General features: G+C 45.5%; 1 protein-coding gene across 2 annotated transcripts in view; it reads right to left on the bottom strand.

Annotated features, from left to right (window-relative positions):
* The window catches only part of atrn (attractin), a 76,850-nt gene that overhangs the window by 37,944 nt on the left and 19,678 nt on the right, over positions 1-19,228 (bottom strand). Inside the window, exons 12-25 of one of the 2 annotated variants that reach the window (XM_068338490.1) lie at positions 18,614-18,816; positions 18,385-18,506; positions 18,144-18,282; positions 17,845-18,026; positions 16,747-16,966; positions 15,511-15,696; positions 14,187-14,432; positions 12,918-13,055; positions 12,280-12,373; positions 11,779-11,831; positions 10,811-10,905; positions 9,280-9,358; positions 8,759-8,916; positions 2,803-2,864 (exon numbers count right to left, since the gene is read on the bottom strand). In XM_068338490.1, coding sequence (XP_068194591.1) covers positions 2,803-2,864; positions 8,759-8,916; positions 9,280-9,358; positions 10,811-10,905; positions 11,779-11,831; positions 12,280-12,373; positions 12,918-13,055; positions 14,187-14,432; positions 15,511-15,696; positions 16,747-16,966; positions 17,845-18,026; positions 18,144-18,282; positions 18,385-18,506; positions 18,614-18,816 — 1,977 coding nt within the window. Of the gene's footprint in view, positions 1-2,802; positions 2,865-8,291; positions 8,917-9,279; positions 9,359-10,810; positions 10,906-11,778; positions 11,832-12,279; positions 12,374-12,917; positions 13,056-14,186; positions 14,433-15,510; positions 15,697-16,746; positions 16,967-17,844; positions 18,027-18,143; positions 18,283-18,384; positions 18,507-18,613; positions 18,817-19,228 lie in introns of those variants that run through there. The other variant, XM_068338489.1, reaches the window with a different exon arrangement.

The following is a 19,228-nucleotide window of genomic DNA, read 5'->3' as shown; positions in this document are numbered from 1 at the left end:
CTTTTATCATCGCTCTTTTAGCGTCCTCACATCCAGCAGTTTGGACTTATGCAGCCAAGAAATTTATCATTCAGGTCACTATTACTTCAAAGGCTACTTACTTTGGCAGCGGCTGACTTTTAATTTAAAACATGACAACTTGAGTGGGGGGGGGGGCAGCTTAATAATACATTTTCATTGCATTACTTAGAATATGTTTTGGAATGTTTTTGTTTTTTTTAACATTCTTCAAGGCGTTTTCATGTATGGGAAAGAGAAAAAATATACTACAGATAATAGTCAAATGGTAAAACGTTCATTAAAAAAAAAAAAAAAAGGATTTCCAAAACTGTCATGAAAAAATAAACTTTTCCAACTTTGGACATCCATGACTTGATGCACATCCAAGGTGGGAAGATGTTGCACATGAGATATTTGAATGCATCTTCCTGATATCAGCTGTGAGTGTTTAACGCCGGTGTGTTTTGCAGCTGCAGGAAGCCGGAGTGTGTGTGTGTGTGTGTGTGTGTATATATGCATGGCTGATAACGAGATGATGCCACCTTCATCCATCCCCAAAGAGAACGTGGTGGACACGGAGAGAGAGAGAGAGGATCCGAGAGCGAGGCAGAGAGCGGTTAAGACACAGAGAAAGTCGGAGAGGAGGAAAGCAAACAATTTCCACATTAATTAGCATCCCTCTCCTCCCCCGCTACACAAACAATGCGGCGAAGCAAAGAGAGGGAGCAGGCTATGATCTCGCCAGCTTCAGCCAAGGAGAACACACGTTAAAATTTAAAAAAAAGAAAAGAAAAAGACTGAGCTGTGGAATTAGGAGAGGAAGATAGGAGGAGAGGGCATGTGGAAAAAGGGAGGAAAAGAGAAGGGAGGCAGAACCGGAGGGCTGGAGATGAGAGCATGATGAGGAGGGAAAGAACGGTTTACAGATGGGGGTGGGGGGTGGGAGGAGGTTTTGAAGGAGGCAAATGTGAAGGAGAAGTAAAGAAAGTGGGATTAAAGAACGAGAGAGAGGATGAATAGAAAGGTGGAACGGGCTGCTCCGTTTTTGAATGGGACACCTGGAATGCTGACATGCGAACATTCAAATGATGACGTGTGTGTATATGAACAGAGCATCACCGGGGGGGTGGGGGGTGGGGTAGCTGCAGCCTCTGGATTTGCATGCAGGTGGGGAGACTGAGGCGTATCGCAGCACATCAGGTTTTATAGGTTTTAACAGCGTCCGATATGAACCTGCAGGGGGCGACGTAGCAACAAGTTTAAAACAAACAAAAAAAACACGCAAAAAAATGTTTTTTTAAATGTCTTTGCTTGTACATGACTGATGGATCAATAAAAACAGCATGGCTCTCTGAGCAACCAGCATATTTTTTTTGGTAGGGGGGGGAGGATGGGGGCAACACACTGAAACATGCAGGAAACACACCTTTCTTCAGTTGGTGCATTTCTTTAAAAATCGATAACGTATTACAGCGGTCCAGTTCGGGCGCGGGGGATTCGTCACAGCTCAGCACATGCATGTTTGGTCAGAACCACTGCCTCCTTCGCTGCAAGGGGGCGCCCAGAGACGACTTTTAGATTTTCGTCCAAAGGTTTAAATAGATACCAGAAGGCGTACAGCAGAGCGACGCACAAGAACATCTCACGTCTGACGAGTCCACGTTAGAGAAGCCCTGAACTTCTCCAAGGAGACGGATCAGCTACATAGCACTAAAGGAATGTGAAGACACTTCCCTGATGATGACCTTTGGACAGGAACGACTCGGGAGAATCCATGAGGGACTTCTTAAAGGCCAAAAAACATACTTTAACACATCCTTCACTAATTTACACCCAAAGTTTCCCAATGGAAACAGCTGCTATGTAAAGCTTAGACATGCTTAAAAGCCCATATTGATAAATTAGGCTCAATATTCCCTCATTTCAATGTTTGTGCATCTTCTGGTTCTTACTCCAACAATCTTTTTCATTATTTTTATAGCATTCTAAACAGAAATACAGAATTATCAAACAGCTCAGTTCCGCGTTGCAATTCTGGCTCTTTGCCCTCGGTGGAAAAATATTTACACCTTTAAGGCCATTGTTAGGAAGATAATATAAAACTTTAATCTCATGCATCGCAGAATCAAATAAATCTTGTATGGCTGCCAGTTTTGCAGAGGACTTGGAGGTAAGCTGCCTCCATTGTTTCACATGCTCTTTGTTTTGCTTCATCCGCCCGAAATGTTGACGGCAGCCGACAAAAGTTTGTTACACGTCAGAAATTCATCTCGCTGGTCAGCCGCCGGTCAGGAGGAGTTGATTGAGCTGTAACCCTTTTGCTCCCTCTTGTACACAGAGCAACAAATGAAGCCAACAAAACTGAAAGTCGGGCCAACACTGGAATCACTCATGCGGCTCAAAAAAAAAAAACCAAGTCCAAAAAATGTACATGTTGCATGTGCAACGTAAAGGACATTTAAGGGCTTGTCATGAATGATTTGCTGCTGAACTGAATGCAGGGATGCTGGATTTGTGCACCGCAGAGATGCAGCTGTGCAAATGTTTGTGTTTGCTTGCATGTGACTGGGAGGGAATAAAACATGAGGGTGAGCGTCAGCTAGAGCACGCTACCAACAACCACCAGCACCACCTCTTACGGCGCCGATTGGTGCGCGAACCCAGCAGCATCCGTTTCTTTGTAGATCGATAGCCACAGTTCACACTGCGTCACAATAACCGCTATCGACCTTCGCCGCTCTGACAGGAACACATGTGCTTTGGGTGTAATTACATTAAGGAAAGAAGTGCGGAGCTGCTCACCTGAAGAACGTGACAAAGAATTGCACCAGATCCATGAAGTTACTGTGCTGGGAGAAGGCGATCTACAAGAAAGAGTGAAAAAACGTTGTCAGAAACAGTGGACATATAAAACGTCAGCATTATGCAACCATGAATACACAACTGTGGACTGGAGTCGTCCTTGTAGATTCAAACAAAAGGCACAAAAAAGACAGATGACGTGTTTTGTGATGTATTGTGTGTTCTGTGTATATATTTATGACACCTTTGTCAAGTCTGTCTTTACATGCTAGATGGTAACACACATTTCTCTAGTGGTTCGCAAACAAAATCCCAGCCTGCAGGTGTGCAGCTCCTTCTTGACAACTACTGCGGGGTTCCCAGTCCATCTATTTATCTGTGCTGCAGACCGCCAGCCTGTCAAGGTGACAAAGCCCCAGCGCCCGGACCTCTCAGCCAGCCCCTGCCTGTGTAAAAATCATTCCTGCACATGTGGGCAGACACATTCGCTGCTTAATCATCACGAGAGCGACTGTACGAACAGCATCTCGTCTTAATCAAGGTTGCCAGGGGGAACGTTGGCAGTATCCTACCAGCTCCCCACAGTGACCCTCCTCCTCCTCTTCCACCTCCTCTTCCTCCTCCTGCACCTTCTCACAACCCCCCCCGACCCTTGAAAATGCTTCACATTGAGCACATTCCTGCAACGACACAACACTGCCTCCGTCTGGAGACGTTGGGGTACTGCACAAAAATTCCCCTCTGAGGTTTGTCCATCGAAGCTGCACTTGCCGATTTTGCCTCAGCAAACTGTGGATTTACCCAGAATTCCACAGGGAAAAAAAAGACCAAATGGAGGGTAGAGAAGGAGACAAAAGCTGTCAGGTTAGTCGTTCATGCCTCATCAGCATTCGTGAATCCACAGCTCATGCTCAGACCAAGTTGATGGGTGAAAATGTGTTTACAGCACAGGACCAAAGGCAATGACCTTTGTGACGAGACGACAGGGGATGTGTGTGCACTCAATCTAATTTGCCTTGTGTAGCCGGCACCATCTGGCGGGCTAATGCGCTGCTGTTGATTACTGTTGAGCACCGAATTCTCAGAGTGACGATTTTCCTCCAGACTGTCGAACACTGAAGAGAAGTTGGGGCTGCCGGCGCACCGAGAGAAAACTTTTGAAAAGAACGAGATCTCTGTGGGAAACCAAAACCAGAGTTGTGCGGTGTTTAAATTATTTGGATGTCACAGCTGACGGAGCACGGCGCTCCTTCCAAATCTCAAAATTTAAGTCCCTCTTGAGTTAGTTGAAGGTGCTGCTCAGACTGAGTTCAAGATAAAATCGTAAGTATTAGAAATGTTGTTCCTTGTTTTCTGATCACATTTCTGTTCCATTCCTGTTTTTCCTGATAATTTATTTTATTCATCTCATCATTTGTAACTCTTGGGGGGGGGGAAGGATTTTAACCTTAATGGCTTGTTCCTGGATAAATAAAGACATCAAATTTTAAGCAAAAACTGACTTTAACAAGTTCCAAGTCATTATGTTCAGTTCATTACTCAATAAATTTAGAATATTCTTAAAACCCAAAAGGTGAATTTGCCTGAGAATTTGCTTTAAAAATTGACTGAAATGAGTCAATGATTGTAAAAATAGTTTAACTTTTCTCATTGCTTCAGGATTTTAATTTAAGGGAGACACAGAAAAGCCTGTTGTGGCAGAGATTAAAGATTAAAATCCTTTTGATTTTATTATACATCTTTTAAAAGCCGTCAAGTATCTAGACGAAAATCAATTGGGGAGACAATTTCATAAGTAAATGTATGACGATGGAGGTCCGAATGAAGGGATTAAAGCGACAGAGTGGTAGGAATTCTTTTAAGAGCCAAGCTTGGAATTATCAAAGCAGCTCTTGTCAGGCGAGTGAATTGAAACTGTACTCTTTGTGACAACAAAGCAATTCACTTCTGAAGGTGATCAGAGACTCATAATAGTCTTTCCTAATAACCTCCTCAAGAACAATGTTAACTTCAATACAAACAGCAGAAGCTGCCGCATAGCGCCATCGCTGCGCAGAAGGAGTCCGATGACAGCTGTTAATCTCATATGTCGGCCGTGTGCAGTGCTTTGTCACCAGGAAGCGGGCCAACTGCGGCAAAGGGTGACCCTCAAGGGGCCGCTAACAATGTCAAATCAGGGCCTGTAGCTCGCTACAAGGAGTTAAGTTGGGTTACATTCTGCCTTTGTTGGCTTCTACACAATAAAGTTTTGAAATATGGGTACAACATGAGGGAACACTCAACAGGTTCCACAAGAAAGGCCTTGGTTGAAGGAATATGAATTCTAATGGTGCATATGATGGTTTTCTGTGGAGATGCAAAACCTCACAGTTTGTCATGCCTCTTGAATTTGGTTGACAAGAAGAAAAACTGGTCAAGTTTTCTCCAGGAAGATCTAAAAACTATTCTCTTTCAACCTCTAGCTTATGCAGATTTACCGCCTGCTTCATTTCATCAGCCTCAGCAGAATCATCAGCCGCCGCCACCACCAGCAGCATCATGGGGAGGATTATCTTGGCTCTGCCCAGGACAGATATCCATTAATGGTTTGTATGAATGGAGACTTATTTCTTAGGTTGTTGCAAACGGAAGCAACTTGTTCAGTTTGTGTTTCCTGAACTCTGAGCGACCAGAATCCAAACAAACACGTCAGGCAGCCACGCGCATCCCAGATCAACACGAGTCCACGCAGATACACAAAGCAGCCCAGCCAGCTGATAGCTACAGCTGCTGCTGCTCAACAGCGGGGTATTAAATTGGAGGCTGTTCTAATCTCTACCATATCATGACATGTTCACTAAGGCACGGAACAGGAGATCACAGCTCTTTAATGCAATTAGTCTGGGATTTGTGTTTCATTATAGACATCATTAAATTCAGATCTGTTCTTGATCAGGAAAGGGGGGAAAAAAAAAAGGGGGGTGTGAGAAATCCTCGCCGACTAATCTCAGAGCAATTGATTTTGCTTTGATGATGCGGGCCGCTCGACGATGACAAAGCCATCACGGAATTTATTCAGCAATGTTGAATTTTCATATTTGGTGGAAAACATTTTCCCGCACTGCGACATCTGTGCTCTTCAGAATTTGAGAATACGTTGTTGTACATCATATATAGATGTTTCTATAAACACAGATATAATATAGTCAAAGAATTTGGTTAGTTCGGATCTGAAGGTAAAGCAATGTGTGCAGTTGATTTCTTTGCAACTGACGGTTGCAACAAAGGGATACAAATGAACTTTCTTGCAAACTTGTGAGCATGTGGAATGAAGAGAGGAACCCTTGAGGTGGCGTGTTGGACGAGTGAGCAGCAGAAGGAGAGAGGGAGCGTTTGAAACGCTGCACGCTGAAGCCAAGTGAGCCGGGGCTTAGCCTGAACAGCCTGCTCTGAATGCAGGGTGTGTTAAACTTAACATTCCACGTCACCCTTGCTCCTTCTCAGCTGTTGCATGTGAACCATTTTCCGCCACTCCGACCTCTGCCTTGTGAACGCTTGAGGACCAACAGCCTATGATTACGCAGTACTTTTCTGGCTCCACGCTGCGTTTGACCACTGGAGGCGGAAGAAAAAAAAGACATGAACGGAAGAAATTGTTTAACTTCAAGACGAGGAAGAGATAGAAGAGGAAGATTTTTACCTCACTGATGAAGGAAAAGCTCCATGTGTGCAAGGAAGCAAAATGACACGCTAGGCTTTGGCTTTCAAGGAAAGGAGAGATCTTCTAAATGATCCCACCCACCAAGACAGACGGTGAGGTGGGCCCCAAGAAGGAAGAGGGGGAGAACAGCTTTCAGTCTGGCTCAGCTCTGTCATGTTGTGGAGCTGCAAACGGAGACCTCCTGAGGCTGGCTGGCAGCAGCTGCTCTGAAGCCCAGAGAGCTGAAAGCCTTCACAAGGCAGGATTTTTCTCCCCTTCAGGAGGGGGGGAGGGGGGGGCACTCGCACCCCGGGCAATCAGTCAAATTACTTCCAAAAGCTGATCTGGGAGGCAGGCAGGCTGTACGGAGCGTGCAGGAAGCGGACCCAGAGCTCGTAGCGTTCTCAAAGCAGGAGCAGCCAATCCTGACGGTGCATTCATTTGGTGCATCAAACTCAGAATTGAGATTATTCAGTCTTTTTTAATGTGCTGAAGAAGACACCCACGTGCTAACTCCACTCGCAAAACGAACAAAACTGTTAAAACCTGTAAGGAAGTGAACGGCTGGAACAGATGGACGTGTCTAAGAATTTACATAAAAAGCTATATTTGGGGTTTTATATATTCTCATCCACCTCTAAAACACTGGGAGGTATTTGGGTAGGAATGAAACGTGATCACAGTTCAACCTGATTAAAAGTTAAGAAATCTCATCTATGGTGTCAATTTTTTTTTTTTTTTTTTTGGGGGGGGTCAACCTTTCAAAAGGCACTAATCTGCTGTTATTGAGGTAAAGAGGTGTCCTTGTCCCGTTCTGAAAATCCCATGACAACAAAGGGAATGTCGTCTGAAGCAGCCAGTATTTAAAACTGCTTTAAAAATGTTTTTTTTCATGATGCACAAAAAAATTTAAAAATCCCTAAATCTCACAAACGGTAGCGACCCTGGAGCTAATAGCTTCTCGGTGAACGCATTAAACGGTTTCTTATCCGCTAACGTCCCGTCCCGTCATCCTGTTTGAAAAGCCAACATTTCACATTAAAGAATAATTAAAACATTTAAAGCTTGTTTACTGTCCATTTAAAACCACTTTGGTAAATTTGCCATTCTTTCTGCCCCCCCACCCCCCCTCAGGTAAGTGATGTCAGTTTATGAAGCACGACAGCAGGAGAATAAATCCTACCTCTCGCCTAATAAACTGAAAACTTTCTGCCTTAATTATCATCACAGCTAGTCGTGTAGATACTTACCTACGGAAAGTCTCACGTGTTGAATCGTGCAGACAAAATGTTTTCAGTGAACACTGTTGCCATGGCAATGCAGGAAATTTCAAAACCAGTGCCCTCAGAGAGGAAGTTGTTCTACCATCCTGATCACGGTCAAATCTGCTCCCAGCCCTACGTGCTGGATAAGAATCCTTCGCTGCAGACCAATACCGAGTCACAGCGAGTCACAGAGACAGCGCCACCTACCGGCTGCCTTCAATGACCCCCTCCCCGCTGTGTTCGCCACCAGAGCTCCATCAAGTGAGTTCTCCCTCAAGTTGTTTGGACGGGACGCAAACAGATGCACAGTCAGAGCCTCTATTTAAGGGTAAAGCAGTTACAGAGCTCTATTCACCACACCCGCCCTAGAAATACCCCCCCACCTCCGCCCACTGGCTGCATTTTTACCACCGACTGCCAGCATTTAAAAAATTTTTTTGCCATTTTTACCTGCCAACTTTTGGTTTAGCGACCATTCACAGCAAAAAAAAGTGAGCAGAGTTCTAATTCTAAACCCGTCAAACAGACGGGTTTGTGGGTAAACGTGTCGACAACAGACTTTTAGACACTTTTATTGAATATGAATGAATACAGTCATTTTCTAGACAAGTGGAGCAGCTGAGTTCTGCCTGTTTCTTGTGTTTGTTAATTACAGTAATCCCTCGCTTATTTGCGCTTTAAGATGCACGGCTTCACTTCATCGAGGATTCAGACAATTTAGACATTTAGACAGTTCCTGGAACGCATTAACAGCGAGTAACGAGGGATTACTGTAATGGTTTGGTGCTCGTATGATAAAATGCTCGTAAATGTCACATCAAGCTCCATCCTTTGCTTCCCCAAGCCCACATTTAAAGATCTGGAGCATCGTTCTGCATCCTGAACTATAGTAAACATTAGTCGATAACAATCACAACATCTATGGGATGCTGTTTAAAAATGGATCGAGTGCACAAATAATACTAAGCTCCACTTGCCATCGCAACGGTGTTCCGGTTCAGGTGAGGCTCACCTGAATCTTAATGGGCCAGGTGAAGTTGCTGACATAGACAAAGAACGTTATGTTTGGGTTGTTGCGGAAATCAAAGTTCTCGTTGGAGAAGCTGTCTTTAAATTCCTTGATGTTGCTCCGGGAGATGATCGGGATCTCCTCCCCAGTCTGGGTTCCAGCTGGAGGACAGAAATTAAAAATGGACAACAAGAGGAGAAGGGAGAAACAGGAGGGGAAAAATAAATAAGATCAAACTGATTAAACGTGACGGGATGTCTAGAATGACATTTGAAGACACAAAACCTATCGTAAAAACAATTACGATGAACGAGTAGGACATTCTGAACCAATCAGCATGCAATTAGAGAAGAATCCAATGTGGAAAAGCAAATGGTCATCAATTTAAATTTTATCTAAATGCTGTTCGGAATTTGGGCTGCAGGAAGTGACCTTTATCCATCATTTGATGATGGAGAAAGTTTCTTTCCATCGTGAGCTCCATCTACTGTGTTATAAATAGTAAATCGTCGGCTGAGACGTACCCGTGAAGCTCGTGGCCCAGCTTATGTTCAGGTTGAAGTTCTTCGAGGCGTTTATGAACATGTCCAGATCCCGGTTGGGCTGAGGAAGAAGAGAGACAGGGTTCCGTCATCATTCTAGTGCTGAACGATGGATGGAGTCATGAGGGGGGGGGGGGAGCAGGGAATGTTTGTTTTTTTTGGTAAAAAGAGCAACAGAGACTTTTTTTTTCCCTTCACCGTCACAAACTAGTTTTCAGCTGTGTGGAGAGCTTGTGTGTCTTAGATTAAGAGGAGAATTTGCACAGCAGAAGCCAAATCAGCACCAAAACAAACATTTGAACAAGATGAAAATGAGACGAATCCAAATACTCTGAGTACAGATTGTAAAGTGTTATCGAGTCTGACAGCAACAAGTAGGCAGGCATTAAGACCTGATTAATGTTTGCTCGCCAGATGAAAAGCGCCGTTTGTTAACGCTTTTAGAACAGTTTCTTCATTTATTATCGAATGTGGAATTATTTCTAGCTGACAGAGATCGCAGGTCAGCTTTTGTCGCAGCTTTCTCGGGGGGAGCGAGACGCCACTAAAAAACCTGACATGCGTCCGTTTGCTGGGGAAGCATCTGCGTGACGAACGTCATTCGCACGAGGACTCATCGGGAGGCAAACATGTGATCCGCTGAGGAACGTTCAGGCAGGCAAGAAAAAAAAAAAAAAAAAAAAAGGACATTGACATCAACCCATCCATCATTTATCACCCTTTATTCTCAGCTGATGTCGGGCGAGAGACGGAAAAGGTCGCCGGTTCATCATGGGCTCGACGCACGGAGGCCAACGACCATCCAGGCTCACGTTCACATCTTTTCACGTTTCTTTTCCGTTCTATACTGTGGAGCCCAGATCATTGTCGCACTTTTAATTAAGCCATTTATGTATTCCTGTCTCTCCCCAGAAAACACAATCTCTCTGCCCCAGCGGAATTTTAACTTAATAAACGTTATATGGCGATATAACACTTTACTGTTCTACCATCACTCTTCTGGTAACTAGGTTGTAATGAAGCCAACGGGTGGAGGGGGGTGGGGGGTGGACGAAGCTCTCCCAGCTTGTTTTTCCTTCCTGATGTGAAGACGGCTCTCATCGTACTTGAGGATTATGAAACAATAGTTCAGCATTTAGAGTTCCGCTGTTAATTGTTTTTTCTTAATCTGGATCTAATGATTATTGTGCAGTAAATTAAGCAGAACAAACGTCTGCGCGTTCGTCTCTTCTTGGGTCTGTCCAATGAAATGATGATATTGGATTTTCCAGAGGATGAAGTGTTCCTTCATGGATGACTGGAATCCATTTGCATGAGAAAAATTCACCATCGAGGAGGCGACGTGTGTCTCAGGTTTTATTTTTACTATTAGCGCGGATCAGGGGTAAAAGGAGCTGACTGCCGAGGATGGAGTTGATGGTGCGAGTGAGGGGGGGGGGGTTCCATCTTCATAATCTGATTATTCAGTCTTTAATCCTAATAAAGGTGACGGGTGCTACGACGGTGGACGTACCTCCTCGGGCGTGGCCACGAAGTTGATGGCGGTGTAGTAGCGGTCGTCCTCCTGCGACAGGCTGAAGGTGAACTGGTAGTCGATGAGAAGCGTGTCTGCGTGAAGCCGGCGGTAGGGGTGCGTCAGGAGGGGGGAGGGATTAAAAAAAGAAGAAGAACAACTCCATTAGTCTGCTTTGAAAGTCACACAAGAGTATTTTTTTTATCAAACCGCCCGTGGCGAGAAATTACACTGATTCCTGTTCTTTTGTTCCATTTCTATACTCGATCGACTTTCTTGGATGGACCTGAAGAGTTTAGCGCGTGATTCCTATGATGAAGGTCGTGATGAAGGTCGAGCGAGACTATCACAACTCAAAAATGATACGTTTCCAGAGGCGAGTGCATTTGTTCATGGATTTGCTTCGTCTTGGAAACTTTCTGGTTCTCCTTTCCAAACTGAACACATGCAGCGAAACCAAAGACCCGCCGCTCTGAGACGCTCTGATCTGTTCGTGCAGAAGGAACAGATGCAGCGTGGGAAATCAAACTGTTGAACGACCTGTGGCTGGAGGTTAAAGTCCAACTTTGTTTCGCATGACATCAAAAATGTACATTTACACAAAAAGCCACTGATCACTGATGGATATGCCAATAATTTCAGCACCAAGCCACAATGGGAATACCAACGGGCATGTAGAGCTATTATTATTCATTATTCAGCTCCTGCTAACTAGCTGCGCGGTGCTAGCTCCAGAAATGCTCCGGTCTGGTCTTCATCTGCTTTTGCTTCTCACATGTGTCCAGCTTTAAAACATGAAACGGTTTCTTCCTGCATCAAACGACTCCAGACCGACTTTGATATCAGAACCACTTCGCTGCCCAACAACTGACCCGGAAAACCTCACAGTAGTTTATCGGTGTAACACCCCTGCACCCCCATTCCACCAATACATTCACTTGAAATTAGCTAATTGTAATTCCACTTACAGTAGCATGTTCCTTTGAGGGGGTTACCCTGGTAACGATTCTCCACTTCACACCTGAAAGAGATAAATGATGGGATGTGAGGCCAAATTTGTCACAAAGGCAAGGGTGAAGACGAGAAACCAGAACAGAGGAAGGACGGTTTAATTGTCGCTTAAATACAAAGCGATGCAAAATCACAGCATCGCAGGTGGAGAAAACACCCCAAACACTGTCTACCAGTGGATCGGCAACCAAAACAACAATGTAGGAAAAAAACACTAATAAATATTAAAAAACAAAACTGCCTCGTATTCAACTGATGACCACTTGCTTCTCTGAAACTGTCTGGACTTTTTAATGGGTTCTGGATAATGACAGCCAGCTTTAAGATAAGTGTTTTACTCGTAATGAACAGCTGCTGCTGTAATAATAAAAATAAAATCAAGACACGGCGCTCTTTTCTCCCTGCAGGTCCGAGTGTTTCCAGGAAGGCAGACCCTGGATCAGAATGGAGACACTCACAGGTGGCATCGATCGCCCTTGATGCCCTTGGTGGTGCAGAAGCATTTGCCGCTGTTGGGGTTGCACATGCTGGCATGGCCGTTACACTTGCAGGCTGGTGGAGACACAACAGAACGGGATCAGGGTACCGAGGAATCGGGGACAGGAAGCCGATCCAGAAACTCGGCTCCAACTGATTCTACATGGAGGTGAATCCAGATTTAATCTCCTAGAAACAAGCCCCGCCACCTTTCCTCGCCGAGCGGAGGCGACTTTTTAAATTCCACGAGTATGTTTAGCAGCTGTTAACAGACGTCTGTTAGGTTTGGTTCAGACGACAGCTGGTGGAACTACGAGCCGCGTGAACGTTTGATCCTGAAATTAAAGCGGCTAGCTGGAGATAAAGAATAAAACGATTTAGCGCGAGGTCGACTGCTACACAACCAGCGAACAATGACTGCATAATATTGACAAGATGAAGATATCGAGAGGCGAGGGTTTATTGATCTATTGTCAATCTTTAATATCCCTAAGGGGCTCTTTAGCGTGCAACGGGGAATCGGGGAAAACGCCCGACATAAAACTGCACTGTAAAACACTGACAGGTTAAATAAAGTGGCTGATTTAGCGCTGAAAGTGAGCGACCTGCAGACACTTACGCTGGCAACTGCCGCCATTGGTGGGGTCGCCGTAGAAACCGGAGATGCAGCTCTCGCAGTGCCGGCCCGTCGTCAGGTCTTCGCATTTCTCGCACACACTCTCGTTGACACACTGGCTGTGACCATTACACTGACAAGCTGCCAACGAGTAAACAAAGCACAAGATAGTTCCTTCTTTTTCCAAGCAAAAAAAAAAAAAACAGCCTCAGGCCAAAACATGAATTAATCCATTTGTTTGTAGTTTTTTGTTTGTTTTTTTTTACATTTTCAAGTAAAGCATGGAGTGCAGTCTGGAGTGTGCATTGTCTGCCGGTGCTGCATGTGTGTGTGTGTGTGTGTCAATAAAGACAAGCTGCAGGTAACAAGTTCTGCTTATTTTAGCTCAGGAGGAAAACCATCTGAGTGGGCACGAGTCTCTCGTCGCAAGAGGCCACGAATGAGTTTACTCACCAGAATCGGTTTATTTTTTTATTAAAAACAGCTTCGTCATGTTTTCTCCGGCTCTAAAGGGAACTTATCAGAATGAACAAGCACATCTTGAGTTTCAGTACCCCATTTTCCCCCCCCAGTCTTGTGGTGTTTGAAAGATGTGAGGATGGGAAAGGCGGGTCATTAACAACCTTTAAATACCCCAAATTAAAATGAAATGAAAAAAATCCAATGAAAATGTTTAATTTAAGTTTTTACATTTAAAGATTAAATTCTGGTCTTCAGGTCATAATTTTTAAGACAAAATTACATATTTAAAGACAAAAAAACTTAATTCAAAAAATGTTTTAACATTTATAAAAATTTCTCTGGAAATTAAACCAAATCAAAGTTTTATTCCAACGTCTTTACTGCTATCTTTTTCTGTATTTCTACATCGGCCTGGTTCTCTAAACTTGACGCTGACATGCTTCCACTGGTCTTAACTCCAGATGAAGCATCAAACGCATATTGCCCCCAACAAGTGATGGAGATCATCAGTTAAACTAAGAGCTGAGTCAGCGAGATGGGAGCAGCAGGGGAGCGAGACCCGCTGGGAACAAAAGATGAACACGAGTTCTAAATGTAAATGATCTAAATGATCCATGCACAGCGTCGTAGAGATTATGACCAAAAAATAATTCCGTGAAACTTTCAATGCTTATATTGAACACATCACACACTTAGGATGTTTATAATAAAAAAATCTTTCCTTTTTTATACAGTATATCTGGTTAGTACTGGGGTGACCAACTGAAAACAGAGGAACCACATCTGAGCACACAATAAATCCATCCCTACCTGGACAGTGGATGAAGGACCAGTTGTATTTGGCCTCAGAGGGGCACATGCTGGCATTAAGGGCGGGCTGGGGGTCGGCGAGCAGGCCAGGGAGGGTGGACGGTGCCGGCACTGAGGTCTGGAATGGGCCCCGGTAGGAGCCCTCGATGCACTGACCTTTCCCTGTGTTACTCGGGTCGGTGCACCAACCACAACCCGGCTGGTCCAGACACTGACCGCAGGTCCTGTACCCGGAACAGTTCTCCGCTGCAGCAGAACACAGCACAAGAGACGTACCAGTTAACTCCAAAAACGTCATCTTCTTGCCTCACTAAAGATTTGAATTCAATAAATCAATAAATTAATCGTAAAAATTAACGCTTGCTGGTTAATGCTTTGGTTGGTGCTTGTAAGTCGGCTCCGGCCTTTGCAGAAGTTTTAATTAATCAGACCCAAGGCGCCTCTACTGAACCTCCCCTCTGGAGGCAGCTGCTGTTATTTTTATTCCTAACCCGCTGCACCTCCAGGGATTCTCCGGGCCTACGGATGTAAGCAACAACTCCTACTTAATTGGCCTGCCAGGTTAAATAAATGAAGATTGTTTTCTGGCACAGCGCCGGAAAACAAAGCACCAGCCGGAGACCAAGTTATCAAACGCCCAAACCGGATTATTAATCCCCCATCTCAGATCCTGGAGGGTGTGCCGTTTAACACGCTGGGTTCAAGAAACAAACAGTTCTCTGCACCACAGAGCCGCAGTTATTTAAAACGTTGCCTTTAGGGCCCTTTTCTTTTTCTTTTTTTAAGTCTGATGGAGATTGAAGCATTTTCTCCAGTGGTCCTCAACATCGGCTGGAGGCAGAGCCGAACATGAGCGGACTTCAGATCCACACTTTCGTTTTCATTTTGGGTCCCTTTTTTTAGTTTCCACATCACATGACTGTTACCACGTGACAGGAAGTACTTCAATAATAAAACCTTCACATTGAGGCGCAATAATATCAACGAGTCATGAATAGATTATGGATTTGGATTTGGAACTTTTCTAGGACTAAGATTCCTTTTGGTACCAATTTAAAAGAAACAATCTAAATGCGAGGATTTGCATGAAATTAATTTTTCTACACATTCAACTAACTCGACATTACACATAATGAATTATTAGGTTTTACAGTGGATTGTGTCTTCATTTCCAGATAAATTGCCGCCAAATTCTGCATTTATTTCAAACATATACGACTGGACTCGTCAATAAAAGAAAATGACTCGAACACAACCTGCTGCGAAGCAGATCAGGTGTCGAGACTCGCGATCAAACCTGCCAAAGAGCTTCTAAATGTCTTACGTGGACACGTGTTCATGGTGTACCACTCCATGCATTGCCCGAAGGGGAAGGAGGCCACGTAAGCGTTGGAGTCCACGCACTGCTTCATGTTGCTGCACCACATGCACTCCGAGCTGCTGCTGGTGCACTCGCTGCAGGTGGATCTCAGGGCGCACGGCGTCCGGCACTGTTTGGCGCTGTGATTGGCTGGAAGAACAAATTCAGAGAGAGCAGGACTTCAAACCTCCTCCGGTGGTGTTATTCACACTAAAATCGACTGCGCTGTCGGGAAACAAGGCGCTAGAATGAAAGCTAACGGAGTTTTTTAAAAAAAAGTTTCTGGTGAGATTTAGTGAGATTTCAATGCTACTTAACTGTCATTTGGAGGAGAGTTACATAATGAAGCTCAAGTCTGTTCAGTGACTTCATCCGTCTGGCATGCGACACCCCCCCCCCCACACCCATCTTTGAAACGGGACCATGATGTAATAGAGGCTTTATAATGAACATCTCTGCCAGTAAGACAGGCTGATAAGATGATGCTTTCATTATGTGCACTCAGTACCATAAGTTTTCTTATTACGCTTAATGGAATGTGCATTTTGAAAAGCGCCGTGTTTTATGTCTGCATCTGCCAGCCAGACATCACAGTAGGCGAAAAATAACAAGCGAATCCCACGACTGGAGGGACGTGATGTTCTCTGCAATTAGGCGCAAAAGTAATCCGCGCATATGTGAGTTGGAAATGTTGTTCCTTGTGAACTTGTCATGATTGGTTTATTTTTCCCCAAACCAAAAGTTGGATGGAACTAGACGGCGAAAACCATCATCAGCGGCTAACTAGCGATCAGATCAGACAGCTATTGGGTGTGAAGGAGCAGATTTGCTATTCCTCATTCTCTGGTCTCCTGAAGTCAGTTTACAAAACAGAAAATAGCGTTTACTCTCTCTCTCTGCTGATTTGACAGCATGTCAGCCGTACTCTGTGACGCTAACGTTGACATTTTAAAATGCTCTCTGTCGGTGCCCTAAAAGGCTGCATGCTTGGTTTGGCTTGTGTTCAAAGGGAAGCCTGACATCCCCCCCCCTTCCCCCCCCAACCGGGTCAGTACATGAATGTACGATGACCTAATCTGAGAGCAACCATCTTTAAAAGACATAAATGTGTTCAGTCCCAGGGTTTAAACGTTTGGAATGGAAATGCTTTGATGGGCAGCTGAACAAGGACGTCTGATTCGTCTACTCCTGTGAACCCACCCGGTCGTTCACACAAGCTGCCGTTCACCGGGTTGATGCAGGTCTGCGCCTTCAGTCCGCTGGACGCCGGCTCGGCCAGGTAGCCGCAGAACCCGGCGTCGCTCGGCTCGCCCGGCAGCCACTGCAGGGAGGTGTTGGTGAAGGGCGACATGTCCTCCCAGCACCAGTACGACACATTGATTTTCCTAAGTCCCACCCAGGGCGTCACGGTGGCCTTGTACTGCAAACACACACAGCGGCACACCAAAGTCACAACAAGGATTTCACACGCTGTTCTTTTTAAAATTCATCACGCCTCCGAGCTTGAATCTTTACCGCTTCAGAGAGAAGGGAGAGGGGGAAAAAAATTTCTGATTGCCTTTCTAATGCGAATGTAAATTATTTCTCTACTGTTATTGTACTTGGGAGTGGAAGGGTAAAAAAAAAAAAGGTTTTGCCTGGATAATCTCTCTAAATTACTCTTGTTTTTGTCCTGTGATGCGTGAAAACGGAAGTTTTACGGCTGAGAAAATAGGAAAGAAGGAAAAAAAAGCAACAAGTGAGAGTCGGATCAAGTGGCGGCGGTGGCCGATGACTCTGCTGAGACTGACGAAATTGGACCAGAAAGTAAACCCTCCTAGCATCAATCTATATTTAATTAAAGCCACAAACGTTTCCTCCTGTGACCGTCTGTTGGAGGCCTGGAATATCTTCAAAAACATCACAATTAAACCACCATGCGTGCGATTCATCCCGTCATTCACACATCTGGCTGTCGCCGTGTGACCCGCACCGGCGGTTCCAAACAGCAGGTTGGGATTTTTTTATTTTTATGACGGGTTACATTTCCACGTATTCTGCTCTGCCGGAGCGAGGAAAAGATGTCAGCACTCCGAGGGAAAGAATCCGTTAATGGAACATTTTGTTTCACGTGATGGATCCGAGCAACACTCACCTGCACATAAAAAGACAATATCTTAAAAGAGGGCCGCCATCACGGAGTCGTTAAATTGCAAAAACCGGGAGAAAAAAAAAAGTCATTAAGCAGCTTCATGGTGATCGCAAATCAAACGAGGGGTTCTGGGAACAGCATGATTCTCTCACTCGTGTCGTCCTTACCACCACGCTCATGATCTGCAGCTCCTTCAACACAAAGTCCACCTTCTTCTGCGTGGTCAGCGACGCCAGGACGGCGTTGTGGCTCCTGCAGGCCAGCTTGGCGTTGTCGTACGAGTCCTTCGCCGTGATGAACTTCAGGCAGGAGTTTCCAACCAGGTGCCAACTTTCGCCACACACGTCTTCTAAAATAAAAAAAATTAAGAGAAGGTGGAGGGGATGCTCATCACGTCTCTACCCATGTGTGTGTGCAGGTGACGTCTTTCTGCGGCGCTGCTGATCGCTGCTACCAACCACGTTACCTGGCAGCGAGATGCACTCCTGGTTGCGAGGTTCCCACTGACAGTTCTGGTCCACGGCGCAGCTCTTGCAGCTGGTTTTCTTGTTGCAGACGGACGACGGGCTGTCCTTGGGGCAAACGTCGTACTCCACAATGGCTCCCTGGAGGAGGAAAAAAACAGAACCTTAACGTGACAATGTTGGATCAGTCGTTAGAAAGGATATGATAACGTCTGCCGATCTCCTCTAAGGGGGTTTTCGTACCGCGGAGGAGGTGCAGTTGCTTCCCAGAGACACGCACTGGTCTGAGCACCACTGGCATCCGTTGGTGTTGGCGGTGCAGCTGTAGCAGTCGGTGTACTGGTCGCACCTCTCGTTGTCTGTATCTGCAAAAAAAATAAATAATAATAACAACAAAAACATGGCGTTAAAGCTCCAAAGAAACAGGAACACTTCAGTTGGAGTTGGGTCTAACCCCAGCGGTGGCCCCTACATGAACGCGTGCTGCAGGAGGCTGGGAGCTGGTTGCCCTCCCAGGGCAGACAGGCCTCCTGGGCCACGTCCCAGACGCACTGGATCCCCGGCCCGGCTTGGCTGCAGGACGGTGGGGTGGAGAAGGCGGAGCAGCGGGGGGAGGTGTAGATGAGGAGGTCGCTGAGGAGCAGGCTGTTGAAGCCGCCGAACACGTACATCACACTGCAGAATAACACAGGAAGACTGATTGAAGGTGCAGGAGCTTGATCCTCTCTTCAAGCCGACTTACAAGCGTGCTAAATCCCCTAACAAGTGCTCTCCCTCCTGTGCAAATGGACCCGACCAAGGCCCCCCCCACCGGGTGCGTTTGGATGCAGGGCATTTCCGAACATCTCCGACCGCCTCTGTTCTGGGATTAACTTTATTGTGTGTATTTGTGCTGGCAGCTGCATCTGAGAGGGTGGAAAGGTAAATACGACCGGTCTGAACGCAAGTCGACTCGGATCACAGAGGGCGGACTTCAAACCGATCCGCTGTGGATCCTCCACTGAGGACACGGATCAGGAGGAGGATGTGAGATGTCGACCGATGGAGGAGAAAGGCTGGAGCCAAGTATGGAAAAATATAAGATTTA

The sequence above is a fragment of the Antennarius striatus genome, chromosome 17 (genome assembly GCF_040054535.1).
Source record: "Antennarius striatus isolate MH-2024 chromosome 17, ASM4005453v1, whole genome shotgun sequence".
NCBI lineage: Eukaryota > Metazoa > Chordata > Actinopteri > Lophiiformes > Antennariidae > Antennarius > Antennarius striatus.
The sequence above is the reverse complement of the archived record's forward strand: the minus strand, read 5'-3'. Positions and strand labels throughout refer to the sequence as shown.